Raw genomic sequence first — 22,630 nt, forward strand, 5'->3', positions numbered from 1 at the left:
TAGCTTCATTGGTTTTTCTTATTTTACCGTCTCTCTTTCATAATTTTGAGTGTTTTTATTATTTTTTTTTTTATGGATGGGCATTGCTAACAGTGTACCATGCTCTCTATGCTGTAGGTTATACGCTCTCTGCCTTCTAATTTTCATACCAAAACACACAATTTTCATTGAGAGCAAATCTAAGAGGTATAATAATAATAATAACAATAATAATAATAATAATAACTTCCCTGCTCCAACTTATATTTCAAATACTTCGTTTAGAATTGTAACACTCGAGCTACATGAAACGGTTTTCCTTATTGCAAGTTGCTTATATTTAAAGTTAAATTCCCATCGTCAATTCGCTCAGAAATTGTAACGAAGAAGAGTCCTGGGTACTTCCTTGCAAGTAGAAGAACTAATAGGACTCATGTCAACAATGCCATCAAAGTACAGTGATTCGTGCGTCCCTCACTGTTGCCTGATGTACGATATTTGTCATCAATACAGCATTAAGTCATTGTATGGCGGAAGCCTTTTGTGATAGAGTGGAAACTATTTATGGAGATCAAAGCCATAATTAGAACTAATTTTAGGTATGAACGTTCTATTCTAATAAGGAATGAACAAACGAGGGAAATTATTACCAATGTGTATGCATTGTAGCGTATTGTAGGTGAATATAATTACGATACTAGCTTTCCAATTGACATTAGGTGTTTTGGGAGTATTGCCAATTTAGAGTTTGTATTCGTGTTTATATTTAGAATCAAAAGGTTTTTATTGTTGGGGAAAAATATACGGAATACGTAGAATGCAATTTTCATAAGATTTTATAAATGTTCAAGTATAGAATTGTTGCATATTTATATGAAGCTGAATTGAATTCGAAATCTCATAATGTATGTTAGCATAGATAGCATAGATAGGGGTAGGTGCCTGAACAGTGCCGACTCCTACATTTATTTAAAGAGAAACTAAATGATGATATGATAAGAGAAGAAAGAATTCACAGATTTTGGTGAGGATAACGGAAGCCCAGCAGAAAAATAAAGATTGGATATTGAACGGATTTTGAGGATGTGAAGGTCGTTGAAAGCGAGTAACGCCGAAGACGGAAGCTGCCGATGGTACACGATTATATGAGTGTGAAGTTAATGAAAGTTTTATTCAGTGAATGGGCAAGTTTTGTTGGTAAATACGAGAACATTAAATGTTCGAAACAAACACTTTCAAGTTGGGTTAGAATTATCTAGTGGAATCAAAAGGGATTTGGAACTCCTTTGTTTCATAGATGGAGGAAAGAAATTTGTGAAGTAATGTAGAAACCGATTTTTTTTTTTTTTCAAAAATTTCTGTTACCGATTCTTCTTGCCCTATTTGTTTTTAGTTTTAGCGCTGTGGTATTCTGATCGAACTCTCTCTGCATCTTTTATTCTAGTATTATTGATTTCAGATCTCGAAACAATCAATAGGTCAACGGGTTTTTGTATTCCTTCATTTGTTTATGGACAGTATTTAGCCTCAATATTGTCAATAGTTATCTATTCCCATTAAATTTATTGTAATTTTTACGTTGTTTATCCTCCTTCATTCAGGTCTGATCTTGATATTCACGTTCAGTCTCATCCTACATTTTTAAAGTATATAGCGCTAAAAAGAATCATTATTTTGGAAAATTCAGGATAAACTATTTCAAGAGTCAATATCATGGCATCAGTTGTAATATATCGAGAATGAATAGGATTTCTGATTTCAAATTTCACTCAAGTTACTGGGAGAGAGAGATGCCTCCTCGCAAAATTATAGTCATCGTAAAAATTAGAGCGATTAGAAAATGTTTGCGTTAGAAATAAAGTCAAAATACCAATGCCACCAATTTAAATCAATCGCAGAAACTTCTTTCATTATTTTCAGAACTGCCTTAGCGTTTCTTCCATTATTTCTAGAATTACCTTGGCATGCATTTCTTCCATTATTTCTAGAATTACCTTGGCATGCATTTCTTCCATTATTTCTAGAATTACCTTGGCATGCATTTCTTCCATTATTTCTAGAATTACCTTGGCATGCATTTCTTCCATTATTTCTAGAATTACCTTGGCATGCATTTCTTCCATTATTTCTAGAATTACCTTGGCATGCATTTCTTCCATTATTTCTAGAATTACCTTGGCATGCATTTCTTTTATTATTTCTAGAATTACCTTGGCATTTCTTTTATTATTTCTAGAATTACCTTGGCATTTCTTCCATTATTTCTAGAATTTCCTTTACATTTCTTCCATTATTTTTAGAATTACCTTGGCATTTCATCTATTATTTCTAGAATCTCCTTGGCATTTCTTCCATTATTCCTAGAATTACCTTGACATTTTTTTCTATTGTTTCTAGAATTACCTTAGCATTTCTCCTATTTCTAGAATCGCCTTGGCATTTCTTCCATTATTTCTAGAAATACCTTGGCATTTTTTCCATTATTTCTAGAATTCCCTTCACATTTCTTCCATTATTTTTAGAATTACCTTGGCATTTCTTCTGTTATTTCTAGAATCGCCTTTGCATTTCTTCTATTATTTCTAGAATTACCCTGGCATTTTTTTAATAATTTTTAGAATTACCTCGACATTTCTTTCATTATTTCTAGAATTCCCTTCACAATTCTTCCATTATTTCTAGAATTGCCTTAATATTTCTTCCGTTATTTCTAGAATTATCTTCACTTTTCTTCCATTATTTTCAGAATTGCCTTGCCATTTCTTTCATTATTTCTAGAATTCCCTTCACATTTCTTTCATTATTTCTAGAATTCTCTTCACATTTCTTCCATTATTTCTAGAATTGCTTCGACATTTCTTCCATTATTTCTAGAATTCCTTCGACATTTCTTCCATTATTTCTAGAATTACCCTGGCATTTCTATCATTATTTATAGAATTGCCTTGGCATTTCTTCCATTATTTTTAGAATTGCCTTGGCATTTCATTCATTATTTCTAGAATTCCCTTCATATTTCTTCCATTATTTCTAGAATTACCTTGTCATTTCTTCTATTATTTCTAGAATTATCTTGTAATTTATTTTATTATTTCTAGAAATACCTTGGCACGTCTTCTATTATTTTAGAATCGCTTTGGCATTTTTTTCATTATTTCTAGAATAACCTTGGCATTTCTTCCATTTTTTTCTAGAATTACCATGGCATTTCTTCTATTATTTCTAGAATTACCCTGGCATTTTTCTATTATTTCTAGAATGGCCTCGACATTTCTTCCATTATTTCTAGAATCCCCTTCACATTTCTTCCATTATTTCTAGAATCCCCTTCACATTTCTTCCATTATTTCTAGAATTCCCTTCACATTTCTACCATTATTTCTAGAATTCCTTTCACATTTCTTCCATTATTCCTAGAATTGCCTTGGTATTTCTCCCACATTTCTTCCATTATTTCTAGAATTCCTTTCACATTTCTTCCATTATTTCTAGAATTGCCTTGGCATTTCTTCCATTATTCCTAGAATTCCTTTCACATTTCTTCCATTACTTCTAGAATTCCCTTCGCATTTCTTCCATTATTTCTTTAATTCCCTTCATATTTCTTCCGTTATTTCTAGAATTACCTTGGCATTTCGTCCATTATTTCTCTAATTCCCTTCGTATTTTGTCCATTATTTCTCTAATTCCCTTCGCATTTCGTCCATTATTTCTAGAATTCCCTTCGCATTTCTTCCATTATTTCTCTAATTTGCTTCGCATTTCTTCCGTTATTTCTAGAATTACCTTGGCATTTCGTCCATTATTTCTCTAATTCCCTTCGCATTTCTTCCGTTATTTCTAGAATTACCTTGGCATTTCGTCCATTATTTCTAGAATTCCCTTCGCATATCTTCCATTAATTTCAAGTAACGTTATGTAAGACGCACACTCACACATACAAGCACTTTGACTTGAGCAGAAAAGCAGAAATATCAATATCGTGTGCTGTAAAGGTTGGTGAGGGGGACTTAGTGTCGTGTGAGCATAAATCTAAAGGACCTGCGTGTTTATGTCAGGTCCTCAGGTATTTCCTGGGAAGGTCGGGGCTCTGTAACGAGGGTAATAACCAGGGGTAATAACTATTGAACGAATGACCTGACACTCGCAGGCTGTGTCCTTCCTGACACTTACAGACCGTGTCCTTCCTGACACTTACAGGCTGTGTCCTTCCTCGAGTGAGTCACACAGAGAGACTTTGGAATGCTATAATGTCAATTTCATTTCTTTTTTCTTTTTTGGCATGAGTTAGTTTTATTGATATTCCTTTTGTATTTTGATATTATTTTCATTTTTTTTTCGATGTGCTAATGTTTAGTTACGTCTTTAGATTATTATTATTATTATTATTATTATTATTATTATTATTATTATTATTATTATTATTATTATTATTATTATTATTATTTGCTAAGCAACCTTAGTTGGAAAAGCAGAATGCTATAAGCCCATGGGCTCCAACAGGGAAAATAGCTCAATGAGGAAGGAAAATAAAACATCTTAAGAAGAGGAACAACATTGAAATAGATATCCCCTATATAACTATAAAAAAACTTTAACAAAACACGAGGAAGAGAAATAAGATAGAATAATATGCTCGATTTTATCCTAAAGCAAGAGAACACTAACCCAAGACAGTGGAAGACCATGGTACAGAGGCTATATTACCCAAGATTAGAGAATTTGTTTGTATTTTGCTGCAAGTTTATTTTCTTGCATTGTTTTACCAACATGATTGAAAAGCAACATTGAAAACTTGTTGCATCAGCTTTGTCATATAAAAGTCAAATTTACGGTTTTGTGACGAGACATTTATCTTTGTAAAGTATTTGTGCCTTCATTCAAGATCTCTCGTTTTTAGTTTTTATATGGATTAAAAAACCATAATTTTTGAATGCGACAACAATTGGAAATTATTTTAAGTGATGTTTATAGTTATTGGAAGAAATAGAAAGTAATTTTTTCGATATGTGTCAGATTAACTTTGCATATAACAATGGTAAACTAAGCTTTGGCAGTACAGAATGAAACTAGATGGGCACTTAGTAGAGAGCAGAAATCCACCGCGACAGCTTATTTCTTGACCTTTTGCTCGACCCTGACCTTGACCTTTGACCTTAACATGTATTAATTGGCGTGGATTTTCATACACTCAAATTTGAACCAAGTCTGATGTCTGTGTAACAACGATGTTCAAACTTATGTCTGATTACGTGAATTGGACATTTTGCTTGAACGTGACCTTGACCTTGACCTTCCAAAATTTTATAATTTCCAGCTTATACATAACAGTTAATCCCTGCAAGTTTCATTACCCTACGATTAAAATTGTGGCCAGGAAACTTTTCACAAACATACACACACACAAACACACACATACACAAACAGGGGGTAAATCATAACCTTCCAACTTCGTTGGCGGAGGTAATTCGTTACAGGCTGAGTGCTGATGGAGAGTGTGTGAATATGAGAGAGAGAGAGAGAGAGAGAGAGAGAGAGAGAGAGAGAGAGACTTTTCACAAACAAACACACAAACAAAGGGTAAAACATAACGTCCTTCCAACTTCGTTGGCGGAGGTAATTAGTTACAGGCTGAGTGCTGATGGAGAGAGAGAGAGAGAGAGAGAGAGAGAGAGAGAGAGAGAGGGGGGGGGAGAGAGAGAGACCCACTAGCTCTCTTTCAACTATTCCCTGAAGTCTTTAATGATATCCGGTAAACAAAGCCTGTTCCATTAAAACGCACGAGATCAAATAAATCATTAAGGAAAGGCGATAATAAATAGAAGCTTCGTAGATAGAAAATAATTAACATTTATACAAATCTATATTTGGAAAAGATGAATGGAACTTTGGCACACAGAAATTCCATAAGAGATATTAAGATATATGAATGTACGGAAGTAGAAAATCAGTTAGATTATATTATTTTTTCAACCATGTATACGTAATGACTCATTACACGTTTTGCGCTATGAACTCAGTACGTGCATGTAGTCACGCACATTTGAAGAGTCCGTTACATTATTATTATTATTATTTTTTTTTTTATTATTATTATTATTATTTTATTATTATTATTATTATTATTATTATTATTATTATTATTATTATTATTATTATTATTATTATTATTATTATTATTATTATTTTTATTTTTATTATTACAGTATTTTTATTATTATTATTATTATTATTATTATTATTATTATTATTATTATCATTATTATTATTATTATCATCATTACTTGCTAAGCTACAGCCTTAGTTGGAAAAGAAGGATACTATAAGCCCAAGGGCTCCAACTGGGAAAATAGCCCAGTGAGGATAAGAAATAAGGAAAATCTATAAGAAAAGTTTAAGAACAATGATAACACCAAAATAAATTTTTCGTATATAAACTACAAAAATTTTATATAACCTGAAGATAAAAACTTCAAAATAACTAGAGGAAGAAAAACAAAATAGAATAGCATTATAGCATTCTGTATTGCCTCACCAGTTGGTATTTGAAATAGAAAAAAAGATACACGAAATAATAACCCAAAATTCGTTTTACGTCAGAATAAAAGAAAAAATTGCTTAACGTGGGTCCCGAAAAATTATGACCGCAGATAAACTTTGGTTTAAAGTTGAAATCATCATCATCAGCCGTAATTAGTCCACTGTAGGATAAAGGCTTCAGACATGTCCTATTCGCGTCTGTTTATGGTCTTTCTATGCCAGTCTATACCCGCAAATTTTCTTATTTCGTCAATCCTTCCTCTTCTCTTCCTTCCTTTCCCTGATTCTTTTACAATCTCTAGGGACCCCTTTCTGTTATTCCTAATGTCCATATATTATCTATCATTCTACTTATTTGACCTGCCCATGTCCATTTCGTTTTCTTGCATATTGTTAGAATATCCTCTACTTTAGTTTACTCTCATTTCCATGTTCTTTTTCTGTCTCTTGATGTTATTATTATTATTATTATCATTATTACTATTATTATTATTATTATTATTATTATTATTATTATTATTATTATTATTATAAAATAAGCTACAGCCCTAGTTGGAAAGGCAGGATGATATAAGCCCAAGGATTTCAACAGGGAAAAATAGCCTAGTGATGAAATGAAATAAGGAAATAAATAAACTACAAGAGAAATAATGAACAGCTAAAATAAAATATTTTAAGAACAGTAACCACATTAAAATAAATCTTTCATATATAAACTATAAAAAAACTTAAAAAAAGAAACTTTAGATGAAGTGCACAGTAGAAATATAATCATGTTAAAATATAATTAATCTACAGTTACATTCTCTATACTTCTCTTAAAGGTTTAAATGTTTAAAGGCCGCTCATGAATGGCAGAGGCAAAGGAGAGTGACATTGCCCTATCAAGCAGGGCAATGCCCTACAGACTTGCCCAAGCCCCCTCTCCACCCAAGCTATGACCAAGGAGGCCCAGGCAATGGCTGCGGATGACTCAGCAGATATATGTATAGGCTCCCCTAAACCCCCTCATCCTTAGCTCACTAGGATGGTGAGGTTGCAGCGATCAAAGTAACTAACGATTTTGAGCGGGACTCGAACCCCAGTGTGGCGTTCACCAGTCAGGGACGTTTGTCAATTCTACCAGGCTAAATATGTCAAGTTCTGTCGCCTTATTTTCTCAACCGGAAGGTGGGGGGGGGGGGGGCGGCAAAGTATGTGAAGGTAACAGAATGGATTCATAAATTTTAAGAAGCTTCAAGTTGCTATTATTCATCTGAGTGGTTCCAGGTGTCATTATTTTATTCAAAATGCTATTCACCTTCGTAATGTTATGCTTTGCCATACCTTTCGTCGTCCCAAACGAGAAAATTTACCCCCCCCCCTCTCTCTCTCTCTCTCTCTCTCTCTCTCTCTCTCTCTCTCTCTCTCTCTCTGTGCATTCCAGGAACAAATAGCATGGTGTTTGTTAAATATTCTACTCAAGAGGTCATTGTACTATGAATTATGTTGAAATTTATTTCAATCTGACACCGAGTCAAAAATGTCCACCGGTTTCCCACTCCACTTCAACTTTAATAAGTGCCCATTTGTTATCACTGGCTTCATATCCTTCCAGTCAGCTTTTCAGCTTTCCCATATATAAGGCATTTCCTTCTAAGTACAGTGGTATGAAGCCGGCCACATATTTAATCATTTTGAAGCCTGGCTACTATTCTGTCAGTACTTTAAAAAAAAAAAAAAAAATTGCCATTGCTGCTGTCACATATTTTATATATCTGTAGGTCTTAAGTTTTGTTTTTATCTCCACCTATCCCTTACCGTGTTTTTCACATCTAAGTCTGGTGGTATCTTTTACAACGAACATTACATACGCTCCTGACCTTCGAATTCTGTGCTCAACCTGCTAATGATGTACTGTAATCACTGGTGTTATTGAATATCTTATCTTTTCTTTACTGATGTCATAAGTCTAACATCACTGTACCCATATTGTAACTCTGTATAGGTCTTTTGCTGAAATAAAGATTATTATTATTATTATTATTATTATTATTATCATTATTATTATTATTATTATTATTATTATTATTAGTCAACCAGGCTATCAGATCCCCCTTCATACTATAGGGTCTTATCATTTCCTCACCAAGTTTGATCTTTCCTGCCATTACATTAATTAATTTCCTTGTAGTTTCCTTATTTCCTTTCCTCACTGGGCTATTTTCCCAGTTGGAGCCCCTGGGCTTATAGGGTCCTGCTTTTCCAACTAGGGTTATAGCTTAGCACGTAATAATAATAATAATAATAATAATAATAATAATAATAATAATAATAATAATAATAATAATAGGCCTGGGTAGCTTGTAGTGTTGCTGACAATTGTGTTGCGCTAGCTTCAAAAGTCAGTCTATACAGAGCAATTTCTGGCTATAGAGTTAGACTAGGACTAATTTCTCAGCTCATAGGTGCACGGTCGATAAACACGTGACTGGTCTAAGTATCAACGTGCCCCATGTATCACGTGTCACAGACTCCAACTTGACCTAAGATAGGCTGACATAACTAACTGCTGAATTATTGTTCTTAACCCTATTCCCATACACCCACCCTCTGATATCAATATCCTGGTGTTTTTCATTAATCTACGGACATCGTACACGTTTGCACCCACAAAATACTACACCTGTTGTGGTGGCCGATGTGGTAACGTCCCTGACTGGTGATCGCCAAGCTGGGGTTCGAGTCCCGCTCAAACTCGTTAGCTTCTTTGGTCACCGCAATCTCACCCTCCTTGTGAGCTAAGGATGGGGTGTTTGGGGGAGCCTATAGGTCTATCTGCTGAATCATCAGCAGCCAGTGCCTGGCCCTCCTTGTTCCTAGCTCGGGTGGAGAGGGGGCTAGGCGCTGATCATATGTATATATAGTCAGTCTCTGTGGTATTGTCCTGCTTGATAGGGCAATGTGACTGTCCCTTGCCTTTGCCATTCGTGAACGACCTTTAAACCTTCAAACTTGATATCCAGCGTATCTACTTTATTCCATGGTCAGGTAGAGAAGACTGTCCCTCATGAGCCTTGATTCATGGCCCCTTTTCCCATTTCCCTTGAACATTGCTCGACATCATCCACTCTTTACAATGACTCTCCCTTAGCATACACCTTAATTTCTATGGCATCAAGTCCTCAAAATATATTCTCAGTAAGCAAATAACCATATTGAATGACTCACCCATTGAATACATGCATCCTGTCTCATCCTTATCCTTACCAAAGATATTGCATAGATAAAGGTAACAGCATTGTGTTACCAATGGCCTCTTATGTTCAGAGTTGCTTCATTGTTACTTATACTTAACAAATGCTCATTAAGCAGCAAATAAACACTAGAAAGCAAAGCTTTTTGAGAAAATGCAGTTGTCCTTCAAGTCTCAAAGTGGTATACTATATGTGTGAAGTTTGACTTAAATTTGAAAATGAGATTAGTAAAATGGTTTTTTAGGAGACAAGGTACCATTAGAGCAATTAGGCCACACGTACACAGAAAGTTTTTCAGCAAAATTTATTCCCAATTTCTTAATGTAAAAAATAAACCTACTTGATATATACAGCAAATTTTCAGTGTTTGGCATTACTGCTTGTTGTTTTTTTATTTAACTCTAAATGGCTTTAACTTAAAGTTTGTTATTCTTCTTACAGGTCCATCATCTAACACCAATAATCGCATTCAACCTCCTGGAGGGCAGGGTTCTCGAAATCAATTTCCTTCGTCCAACTTTCAGCCAAGCGGATCATCCTTCAACAACATACGACCTGGAAGTGGCCTTTCATCTCAGTCTGGATTGCCTTCGAGTGGATTACCCTCACAGTCTGGCCTTCCTTCTCAATCTGGACTTCAACCGAGTCGGTTCCCATCACAACCTGGTTTACCATCAAATGGGTTGCCATCGCCGGGGTCTGGGTTGGTTTCAAATGGATTACCATCTCAGTCAGGGTTGCCATCAAATGGATTGCCTTCTCAGCCTGGATTACCACCAAATCGCTTTCCAGGACCACCTGGCATTCCAAGGCCATCAGGATTTCCATCAGTTAATCAACGGCCCGGTGGCAGTAATCTTGCGGGTCCTTCTAACTTTCCCCCATCTCTGTCTGGCATCCCATCTGGTGGTAGTGGTCTTCAAAGTCCTTCAAACTTTCCCCCATCTCTGTCTGGGATCCCATCTGGAGGTAATGGCCTTCAAAGCCCTTCAAACTTTCCCCCATCTCTGTCTGGGATCCCATCTGGAGGTAATGGCCTTCAAAGTCCTTCCAACTTTCCCCCATCTCTGTCTGGGATCCCGTCTGGAGGTAATGGCCTTCAAAGTCCTTCAAACTTTCCCCCATCTCTGTCTGGGATCCCGTCTGGAGGTAATGGCCTTCAAAGTCCTTCAAACTTTCCCCCATCTCTGTCTGGCATCCCATCTGGAGGTAATGGCCTTCAAAGTCCTTCAAACTTTCCCCCATCTCTGTCTGGCATCCCATCCGGAGGTAATGGCCTTCAGGGCCCTTCAAACGTTCCCCCATCTCTGTCTGGCATCCCATCTGGTGGTAACGGTCTTGCAGGTCCCAATTTCCCTCCGTCCTTGTCTGGCATCCCAGCTTCTGGACTACCGCCATCGTCATCTGGATTACCATCACTCAATCAAAGGCCTGGTGGTAGTGGTCTTCCAGGTCCCACTAACTTTATCCCTTCGAATGGACTCCCACCTCCCGGCTTTCCTCCACTTGATCCAAACAGATTTCGACCTGGTGCTTTCCCGCCTTCTTTCCACAATACACCAGACAAACAATCCACCACCAGCTTTGGAACTAACCCACAGACGGATACCTCACCTGATACTGACACAACCCAGCCTGCTGATGAGTGTGAGGTCAACAAACATGGTGTGAAACCTGGGAACCTCACATGTTACTCCTGTAAGCTAGATTTCAAGAAAGACGGTTATGACTGGTCACATCCGTGTTTAGGTCGGCATAATGGTCTTAGTGTCAGCCCAGATTACTTGGTGACATGTGGAAACAGAGACATCTATTGCAGGGTAAGTTGCTTATTTGATTCTCTTCCCTACAATTTTTTTTGTTTATTGAGTATGTCTCCATTAGAATTTAGCTATTGATAACAAGTGCTTCCACACTTGAAACTCAATGTGAATATCGTTAGTACTGTAAATATTTAGTTTTTTACCATTAAAAGTAAGTTGACCATTACTCAGCTTTGCTATTCCCTTGTATGCTTTCCCATACTTTCAATATGACATTTACATTTCCAGAGCTGTCAACTTTTTTTTTCTTTTCCAGTAATTTCATTCTTCAAGTAATATATCCTCTTTGCATGTTATGTATATACTGCAGTTATCCAGTCAGGAAATTATTGTAGTTTTTGGCACAGGAATGCTCATGATCATTTTGACATTGAAAGTAATCAGTAAATCACATTTCAAAATAAATTACATTTCAAAATTCCTGTTCTTGCACAGTTCTAGTAAATGCAGTATACAATATAAGACACACCACACCTGCTTAAGTAAGACACTTCTCCTTTGTTTACATTGTCCTTTTGGGTTAATGCTTTATTATCCAGACAATTCAGGTTTCTCCAGTGCCATTCGCATTAAATGTCACGTTATCAATATTTTTTTGTCTAAGCTTGAAATTTAAGTAACTGTGCTTGATTGCGTGGCATGAGGCTAAAATGTGGGAGTCTCATGCAGGATGCACGACACTTGACAGGTATGCATTTCACAAGTTAATAACTTCTGAAAGTCTATTTTTTTCACCGTTCCATGAGGTTATTTAAAAATTAAAATGTGAAATATTTCAAAATTAAGAGATCCTCAAATTTTAATAGGATAATTGCTGATTATATACTTATATACATAGATATATACATTGACACTGTCACACACTCATAGACGCATGCTCAGACCTGCCCCACTACAAAGATTATCCATATGAAGCATATGATTAGAATCCCGTTGAATGTTCAATGTGGGCCCTTGGAGGGTGATGGCTACAAGCTTCAGCTATTATAAGCCTGATGTAGTTGTTCTCCTTGTGAACAATATGGTTTCCATCAATCAATTCTTTCAGGGAGGGTTTCCAGTCAATATAGTGTTGGTTTACTGCCCAATGATTTCTGTGGGCCAGCGTACATCTTCAGACTAGTGTGGTAGTGTGTCCAATGTAGTCTTTTTTGTGATATTTACAAATCTCCTCAGGACATGAAAATTTATAGACTACAAATGTATATGCTCCCTTTGGTCCTCCGGGGCCGGTACTGTTCTTCATCATGAGACTTGCAGTTAGGTAGGGCTTGCTATATATTATAAGTTTTACCCTCTGGTTAGGGGCTTTTATTATACACACTGGATGCTTGAATTAAACTTGCTTTCCATTTCAGGAAGAGAGGACCGAAGTCAATGGCGTGTTGATCTACCTTACGAGAGAATGTACCGACACATGTTATTACGGCTGTCGTCCCAAGGGTTTCGGCATAGGCTACGAGGCTTGCGCCAACTGTTGCAACGAGCACGCGTGCAACCACAATTACCCCGTGAGCGGATAGCCACGATATCCATCGCTGATGGCTGCCCATCTAGTCGTGGTAGCAAGGATCCTTCGATGGACAATCAGCGATGGATTAGAGTAGACTGACCTTTGGTTCCTAGATGTAGGAGACCTTTGCTTTCTTTTGCTGGGGGTTGGGTATAGGATTCCACGAAGACGCTTCATGTTAGATAGTTGATTTTGATTAAGTAATGAAGCAAACCTTATCACACGTATGTGAGCCAATCTTCGTTATTTCTTAATTCCTTTTTTTTTTTCATTCCATGAACCTTAAATGTTTTCTTATTGTACTTATTTACGTTTTGTTCCCATCTTTTTGTTTTAGTGTTATAATTAAAAAGAATTATTTTTCTCAAGTGGAATAAAACCTGCCGATATTTTCATGTTGAAGCCTTCGATCAAGTTTCAGAACTTCTCGCCTATTTTGACATCGTGAACATCTATGTTTATGATATTATCTGTGGATCCTGAATCTAAATTTCCGTAACAAACCTGTCGTTTCTTCCGGGTGACGACATTTTGAGAAGTATATGATTTTGTCGCTGCATAACAGCTATAATCAAAATGGGTCTCGATCCAATTACAAGACATCAATACATTAAAATACGCAATCTTCCGTGTATTTGTGATAAATAAAATAACCCACAATGTATGAAAAATTAAATTTATTTTAGCTTTCGAAGGGACCAACTCCCTTCCTCTTAAGAAAAAAAAAGAAGGGAGATAGTCCCTTCGAAAGCTAAAATAAATTTAATTTTCAATACATTGTGGGTTATTGAATTTAACATGACATCACTGTTTCGTCATATTGGCTAAAAATTTAGTGGGAAGAGATCTCTAACTAATCTGGGGATATATAATGGCAAAGTCTATAGAGGTGTCTGTAGACCCTGGTTAATGTAACATTTTGTAAATCATTCACTTCATGTCCATTTTGAAGAGGAATACAAGGAGACAGGATTGTTTACAACTATAATTGTATGATGCAGAATGTCAGAAAGACACAGACCCTTGAACGAACTACCCTTTTTTTTAATGTTTAAAGATGACGTACTCCGTCCTTTGAATTTTAACTAAGATGTATATGTCTGCCCAAAGAAAATCTTTATGATAAATCAAGAGAGACCCACTAAATGCAAAATCCAAATCACACGTAAACTAAGGCGTTGAAGGAATACCTTCTTTTTTCCAACTCTTCCTAACGCAACAGTGATACAGAATACCATCTCAAAAACTACTGTCTGATTCGTAACAACAGTAACTCTGCATCAGTAGCCTCTGAACGTATCCAGAGTTTTTTACTATTAATCGTGGTTTACACGGTCGAACGATTAGTCGAAACCAGTTGTCGAACCTGCTTGTCAAACGGTTCGAAAAGGTGGAGTCAGCCACAAATGCATAAGATTTGTGGACAATGAAGCCCCTCCCACAAAAGTCAGGCGAGAACATACTTTCTTTGAACTGTTCGACGAACGTGTTAAACAACCAAATACCCCGTTCACACGTTTGAACATCACTTCAAACACTTGTCTGTCGAACCGCGTTCGACTTACCGTTCAACCATGCAAAGTGGGCTTTACATGGTCAAACGGTTCATCGAACCGAGTTGTGGAACCTGTTTGTCAAACGGTTCAAAGAGGTGAAGTCAGTCACAAATGCATAAGGTTTGTGGACAATGAAGCCCCGCCTACAAAAGTCAGGCGAGAACAGGCTTTATTTGAACCGTTCGACGAACGTGTTCGAATACCAAATACCCTGTTCACGTGTTCGAACATCACTTCAAACACTTGTCTGTCGAACAGCGTTCGACGAACCGTTCTACAGTGTAAACCCACCTTTACCTGGAGAGGAGGCCTGGCTTGTTGCAAGTACATGTCAGCTTTTAAAAAGAAAACAAGAATTACATCTTATGCAAAGCATGATATTGTATTTATAAAGATACTTGTTGTATAAAGTAAATCAATCATTATCCTTGAAAATCTATAAATAAGCTTTATGATGTGAATAGTGCATTATGTGTTGTGAAACGTGAAGATATAATAGTTTTTATCCGCATGTAAGAAGCTTCTGTATTGGTCGTGTGTTTTTTCAATAACAGCAAAGCCTTGGTTATCAAACTCTTGATAAAACGAAATTGAATACCATTTTAAGTAATTGGTTTTCTCCTTCAGAATAAGTTACTTTTAATTACATTTATGGCGATGGTGTCCTTGGATGAGGCGACGCCAATTGATAGATTCAGATCATTGATGGAATTTGACTTGGTAACCATTATTACATATTTTCTCTTTGACAGTACCCCCTTCTCTCTCTCTCTCTCTCTCTCTCTCTCTCTCTCTCTCTCTCTCTCTCTCTCTCTCTCTCTATCTCCTCTCTCTCTCTCTCTCTCTCTCTCTCTCTCTCTCTCTCTCTCAGAGAAGACTCGTCGTCACCAGTTAGAAGGATAATCAACCAGGAGAGGCTGCACTATATGCCTCGTAAAAAGTATAGATTATAACATATATCTATTATTTATCCGAAAATTAAACATAGTATGCCTCTTAAACGTATCTTGCACTTTTGTTATAACTTAAGAAAGCGTGTTTTGATTTATAAAGATATATTTGTACAAAGACTTTCATGTTTAAAAAAATGAACCTCAGTAATATTTCTGTGAAGAAAATCTTAAGTTGTTTGCAGAAGTCATTGTTGCCACTGATTTGAAAATATAAATGGTCATTCACCCAACCCTTTAAGAAGTTCCTTTTGATTATTGAGGCTTTGCTGTACTGCATATATATGCGTATATGTCTTATGTTCTTTTGAATATCTGTATGTGCTGCACTTATATATACATGTCTATTTTTACACTATATGTATACATCCTATTATTGTTTATCGTTTATGATGTAGGCTACCAACTAGGAATTTTTTTTATATCTACAATTTTCATCTCTCTCTCTCTCTCTCTCTCTCCTCTCTCTCTCTCTCTCTCTCTCTCTCTCTCTCGTTAACCACGTTAATGAAAAGCATTCGACTTTTCTGTTGTTCTGGCCTGATTGGTAACGTCTCTGCCTGGCATTTGCCAGACTGGTGTTCGAGTCCCACTTAGCCTCTTTAGTTCCTTCAGTATATGCAACCTTATCATCCTTGTGAGCTAAGGTTTTGGGTGTTTGGGTCATTAGCAGCCATTGCCTGGCCCTCCATGGTACTAGCTTGGGTGGAGAGAGGGATTGGGCGCTGATCTTATGTATATATGGTCAGTTTCTAGGGCGTTGTCCTGCTTGCTAGTGCAATGTCACTGTCTCTTGCCTCTGCCATTCATGAGCGGCCTTTAAACTACCTTTGTTCTGCACAATGCCTTTTCTATCGGTCATTATTAAAATCCTTTGCCAAACCCAGTTCTTTTGATCATCCTTTTCTATAAAGATATATCTTCTTTAGTCTTTCTTTAGCCAATATATTTTTTCTTTTATCGAAAGTCTAAAGCTTGCCAATCTCCCTGTGGCTGTAGAGTGACACACGAAAACGCGCATTCATTTCTACTGGTAGCCTACATTAAATCCAAAACTTATATAATTCTTCAAGAATGGCTTTTTTTCAATATAATAAAGGAAATATTTATTTTCAAACTTGCGTCTTGGCGTTGAATGTTCTTCCTAGTTCCAACACAGAACCATATGACTTAACTTCTATAAATCATATTCATAATTACCCTCCGTGACGGCTTCTACCCTTCTGTTGAGAAATAAACAAGAAATTTTCCACCATTTCCAGTTACATGCGACTCTGGAGCTTTATACTAAAACACCGCTTCTCTTGTTAAATTCATTATTAAGAATCTCTCTCTCTCTCTCTCTCTCTCTCTCTCTCTCTCTCTCTCTCTCTCTCTCTCTCTCTCTCTCTCTCTCTCTCTCTCTCTCATTTCCAGTCGTTTATAATTGAATTCCTAGTTAAAAAAAGATATCAACATTTCACAAGACAGCCTTAATAAATGTGTAAATAAATAAGATCTCATATGTATTAAATGTCATTGTCTACACTATTTATCTTGTTTTTTTTTTTACGTTTTGTGAAATAATTATTTCCCATCAGTATCTGTGTACTCGCAAATATATAAGGTGTGCTGACATCCTTGTTTCCTTTACCCTTTAGTCCTATATACTTGCTTTACGTTACTTTAAGGGCGATTTTCGTGTTGCTGTCACACGGAAACCCTGTATTTTACAGAACCTACAAGATTTGTTTATTGTACAGTCATAGGTATTTAAGAATAGCACCCTATCCTGCTCTTATTGTAAAATCAACGTTAGCAAGGCTCTTAAAGAAAGAAACTCTTCAATTTCTTGGAGGCCTTGATATTTTCATTCCTTCGGATGCTTAGTGGCAGCTTATATAGTCTTTTGGCGGAATATCCAAGGTATTTGGGTTATACTAAAAATTGTAATTTTGAGAGAGGCAAGTAAGAAGATGCTACGCAGTCATAAGGAAGTAATCTATTTTTTATTTATGCAAGTTATTTTTGTTTTTAATCTCGATAAATTCAATCCTTTACACTGCTCTTGGGAGGGCCCCAGATAGTATGGTGGCAAGGCTCGAGACGGCTTGATGGTGGCCCGTATCCAGGCGGTAAGTTCACCTTGGGCTTTCTCACGGTCCAAAAATGCCTATATATACCGTAGGCTAGCTGACCTAACTCTTGAGTGTTTTCGTGTGCTAACGAGCTGCAGAGTTGCAAGAGCCCGTGCTTTGCTGTAAGGGCCAGGCAATCTATAAGCAGGATTGTGGCCAACGTCTGAAGAGAAGTTCTTGTGTGTGCCCGCCATCTTCATGAACTCTGAAGTAAGTATCGTGTACGAGGTCCATTCCGATCCAGAAATTACCAAGTAACACTCACTGATACACGTGTAGTGAATATATCTGAAAGATAAAGAAATGCTACAAAGGTGTAATACAAATTCAACGGATGCAAAAAGATGGCTCAGAGTCTCAAGAATTGTTTCTTTTCCTGTAAAACTTATCTTTGAATGAAATTAAAGGAGAAATAATTGAAAGTGAAGTTAATCTCAGTGTGGTGATATGGAAGGAAAATCCACACAAGATTACTCTTGATGTTATTAAGAATAAAAAAGATTTAAGGGCACATACCTATGCGTTAATTTTGTGTAAAGGGATCTATCTATTTAAATATCTATCTATCTATCATATAGGCCTATATATATATATATATATATATATATATATATATATATATATATATATATATATATATATATATATATATATATATATATATATATGCGTGTGTGAGTGTGTAGTCCATAATTTTTTAAAATAAAGTGTCAATGAAAAAGAGTGAAATTTAGGAGTCATTTCGGTGTATGCCGAAATAGGATAGATTAAATATTAATATATAGAAAATTGGATATAAACCCATAAAATGTATCTTTGATAAAAAAAATGCTTTAGATATACTTGTGCAGTAGGCCTACACAATTAGTAACCACCGGACGAGACAATTGTAGCATATGATAGGCTGGTAAACTAAAAAACTTACCAGGCTAACTATGCTATTATGAATTTTTAAAAGCAATGCTATAAAACACTTCACGAACGTTTATCTTGTTATTCTCCAATAATCTGTAAAATAAATAGATATCAGATTTTCCATCGAAACAAAATAATTTTCTCATACAGGGCCGTTATTTATACATGGCCTTTCTGACTTCCAAGATGTTCCTGAAAGGCATGACTCTGTCCAAAAGGATTTTTTTCAGTGGCTCGTTTTGGTAATTATACCTTATATATATATATATATATATATATATATATATATATATATATATATATATATATATATATATATATATATATATATATATATATATATATATATATATATACTATATATATATATATATATATATATATTTTTGTCTTCCATCATTTCACAGAAACAGCTATGGCAGTCTAGTCTGTTGGCTATGTGTAGTTATGTATAGACATTGCTAGTTTATTCATACCGAGATATTTATTGAAGCAAAACTGATCCTAAGATGCACAGTATCATCACGGAAAAAAAAGATAAGGGAAACTACTTTTTAAATCCATGCATACGAATCTGATAACTAAGAGAGACAAGTGTTGCATTTAGTATCAAGTTCATTGGATTGAAGGCCTTATACATTAAGAAGCTTCGTAGATTCAGGCAAATATTGAGTGGAGAGAGAGAGAGAGAGAGAGAGAGAGAGAGAGAGAGAGAGAGAGAGAGAGAGAGAGAGAGAGAGAGAGAGAGAGAGAGTTTCCTTTTTTAAAAATTTGAATGTATGAAAGGGGCTATATGAGAGAGAGAGAGAGAGAGAGAGAGAGAGAGAGAGAGAGAGAGAGAGAGAGAGAGAGAGAGATGAGAGAGAGAGAGAGAGAGAGAGAGAGAGAGAGAGAGAGTAACTTTTAACGTTTGAATGTATGAAAGGGGCTATATGTGATTGCATGTGACTTAAGTGGACGAAGATAAAATATAAACTAAATATAAGTGTGTATGATTCTGGTCCCTAGAACCCCAAATTCCCTCCTTAATATTTGTTTAAGAAACTACATGTATTTTCATAAATTATGGAATATTTGCAACTGATATCAATTAATAGTTTATTGATATGCAGTTTTAGTGCAGTAACTGTATATATTTAAATTTCATTATTCTTTCTATCTTACGTACAGTATAAACTCACTTTCTCTCAATAACATATCGTGTGATGTAGAATATGTAAAAAGAAACACGAGAAACCGGGAGTATTGTCTCTGCCAGTGTGGGTCAAAACGAACAAATATTTGCAAGATATGAATCATAAGTATATGGATTAATATTCCTAATATATGAAAGTTTTATAATTTTTTTAATGTTTTCCAAGAGCAATATTATCACAACTAACGACTGAGACGGTTCTAAATATAAAGCTACCATACAGAATGAGCCTTGCGTAAACATTGTTTTGATCATGACGCAATCAGTCCCACAGCTGATATTTCCAATCCAAACCTTACCTGAAGTAGCATTGGCGTCTTGAATAATCACGTCCCTTCACTAAAGACGGAGCCTTAGATAACTTTACTCTTGACTATCTCTATTGTTTGTGTAAGATCACACCAGGGGTGCCATTCGTACGATAATCATCGTACATATACGATTATTTTAGGTACAGTAGGATGTACGATACATACCTTAGGTATATACATATGTGTGTTTGTGTTTAATTAAACAATTATACAAAAATATTTTGAAATAAGTCAATCATGTAAATCCTTAATAATTATATTGAAACTGTGTACGATAATTTTGGTTGAAAAACGACAATTTTAAGGCTCTTGTACGATAATCTAGTCGAAATAATCTGGCAACCCTGGATCACACCGACTGACAGGTTCATAGTCTTCCTAGTCCGAAAACTAGTGGTAAAATCCCGTCACCCTGTGACTTTACGAAATCGTTCCGAAAAATCTCAAGATGTCTGTAATATGTTTAGCTTCTAGAGTGTGCAGAGCTGCTTTGCCGTTACGCAATGTTAAGGTAAGTTGGGACAATTTAGCCGAAAGTTACGTAAGTCGAATTCGGAGAATGACTACTGGTACCCTAAGCTGAAAGTCGTGACTGAGTTTAGGTTAATTTAACCCTATGGCAGTATGGCCTTTACACCCACGGGCTACCCTTTATCTTAGTTAAAGAATATGTTAAGTTTTGTCGTGTGAAAAGTTGTATGCCTTGTAATGTATACATTAAAATACTGAAGGTGCTGTAGAAAGTAGGGTTCCCCTGCAGTATAGGACCAGAAAAGCAGCCCTTAAAGTTAGTATGTACCCTTCTGAGATAACATTTTCGATGAGTAAGGGAGAGGATATCCAAGGAAGGAAGATCAATTTCGTGCTGGTGTTAAATACTTTCCAGGTTAGCGATTTGCCATATGGAAGTCTGTGCCTACCAGGGAGACGCAGTTTCTACCTGGTAGGTCGGTTTTAAGAAAATGAATTAGAGCCATTGTATAACAACGGACAGGTACTTTCGTTTGCATAGAAAATGGGAATTTTCTTCTCATTGTATAGTTGTTTGTAAGTCGTGGCTGTCGTATTACGAAACCTGTGCCCGTTGTTCAGGAAAACTTCTACACAAGAATACCACATACCCTAAACTTCCCCACCTAACCTAACCTACAAGCCATGTACTTACCTAAGGGGGGGTGATGGCTATGGAATGGAATTAATAATAATCAAGCTAGCCCAATAGACAATATATGCAGATAAATCTAACATTAATGACTTCCTCAAGGCAAAATTTAACTTCACTTTATATAACCCCAAAAGAATTAATTGTAATACTATTAAGTAGTTCAGTGGCCACTTTTCTCTTTGTAAGGGTAGAAGAGACTCTTTAGCTATGGTAAGCAGCTCTTCTAAGAGAAGGACACTCCAAAATCAAACCATTGTTCTCTAATTTTGGATAGTGCCATAGCCTCTGTACATGGTCTTCCACTCTCTTGGGTTAGAGTTCTCTTGCTTGAGGGTACACTCTGGCACACTATTCTATCTTATTTCCCTTCCTCTTATTTTGTTAAAGTTTTTATTGTTTATATAGGAAATATTTATTTCAATGTTGTTGCTCTTAAAATATTTTATTTTTCTTCGGTTCCTTTCCTCACTGAGCTTTTCCTTGTTGGAGCCCCTGGGCTTATATCATCCTGCTTTTCCAATTAGGGTTGTAGCTTAGCAATTAATAATAATAATAATAATAATAATATTTTACCTTGTTTATTTTGCCGAGATAAATTTCTTTGTATTAGTGTATTGTTCATCGAATTGATATTTATTTCCTACTCTCAGGTAACTCCATCACGAAATGTTCCTCTTCAAAATGTTCGTTCTTGCTTTGGACGAACGTCTGTCACTTTAGCAGCGGAAAGTGTACAAAAAGTCATTGTCGATGAGATTCCAGAGGCTGGAAGAAAATATGTAGGAAGATGGCTATTCGGATGTTCGGGGATGGTTTTTGGAGCAGTTGTGATAGGTAAGATCATTAAAGTATTTTTTTTATTTAGTTTCTTTTTTTATCTTTGATGCTGGAAATTTAAAGTATTGAACATTACAGTAGTCGTCTTACTGTATATAACAGTAACAAAATGCAAACTTTTGATTCTTGTGACATATTGGTACAGGACACCAGGCCCAACCCTAGGCTTATACCAACGACAGTCTCCGTGTGGTAATTTCCGATGTAAACACTTGCACAATACTTAACCCCTTTTACCCCCAATGGACGTAGTGGTACGTTTCACAAAACTCATCCCTTTACCCCCATGGACGTACTGGTACGTCCTTGCAAAAAACTGCTATTTACACTTTTTTTGCATATTTTTGATAACTTTATGAGCAACTTCAGGCATTTTCCAAAAAATTGAGACCAACGTGACCTCTCTATGACAAAAATTAAGGCTGTTAGAGCAATTTAGAAAATATATATTGCAAAATGTGCTTAAATAAAGAATGCCTGGGGCTTAACGGTT

The 22,630-nt window shown here is 36.0% G+C and overlaps 3 protein-coding genes across 3 annotated transcripts in view; 2 read left to right on the forward strand and 1 right to left on the reverse strand.

Moving 5' to 3' along the window:
* The window catches only part of LOC137650477 (collagen alpha-1(X) chain-like), a 49,655-nt gene extending 34,188 nt beyond the window's left edge, over window positions 1-15,467 (forward strand). Inside the window, exons 3-4 of the mRNA XM_068383703.1 lie at window positions 10,197-11,575; window positions 12,937-15,467. Of these exons, the coding sequence (XP_068239804.1) occupies window positions 10,197-11,575; window positions 12,937-13,101 (1,544 nt within the window). The 3' untranslated portion in view covers window positions 13,102-15,467. The remainder of the gene's footprint in view (window positions 1-10,196; window positions 11,576-12,936) is intronic.
* LOC137650476 (titin-like) overlaps window positions 1-22,630 on the reverse strand; it is a 963,282-nt gene that overhangs the window by 647,083 nt on the left and 293,569 nt on the right.
* Window positions 20,463-22,630, forward strand: part of LOC137651201 (heme A synthase COX15-like) — a 47,573-nt gene continuing 45,405 nt past the window's right edge. The window contains exons 1-2 of the mRNA XM_068384357.1: window positions 20,463-20,646; window positions 21,951-22,134. Coding sequence (XP_068240458.1) covers window positions 20,584-20,646; window positions 21,951-22,134 — 247 coding nt within the window. The 5' untranslated portion in view covers window positions 20,463-20,583. The remainder of the gene's footprint in view (window positions 20,647-21,950; window positions 22,135-22,630) is intronic.

This window comes from Palaemon carinicauda, chromosome 12 (assembly GCF_036898095.1).
Source record: "Palaemon carinicauda isolate YSFRI2023 chromosome 12, ASM3689809v2, whole genome shotgun sequence".
NCBI classification, from domain to species: Eukaryota; Metazoa; Arthropoda; class Malacostraca; order Decapoda; family Palaemonidae; genus Palaemon; species Palaemon carinicauda.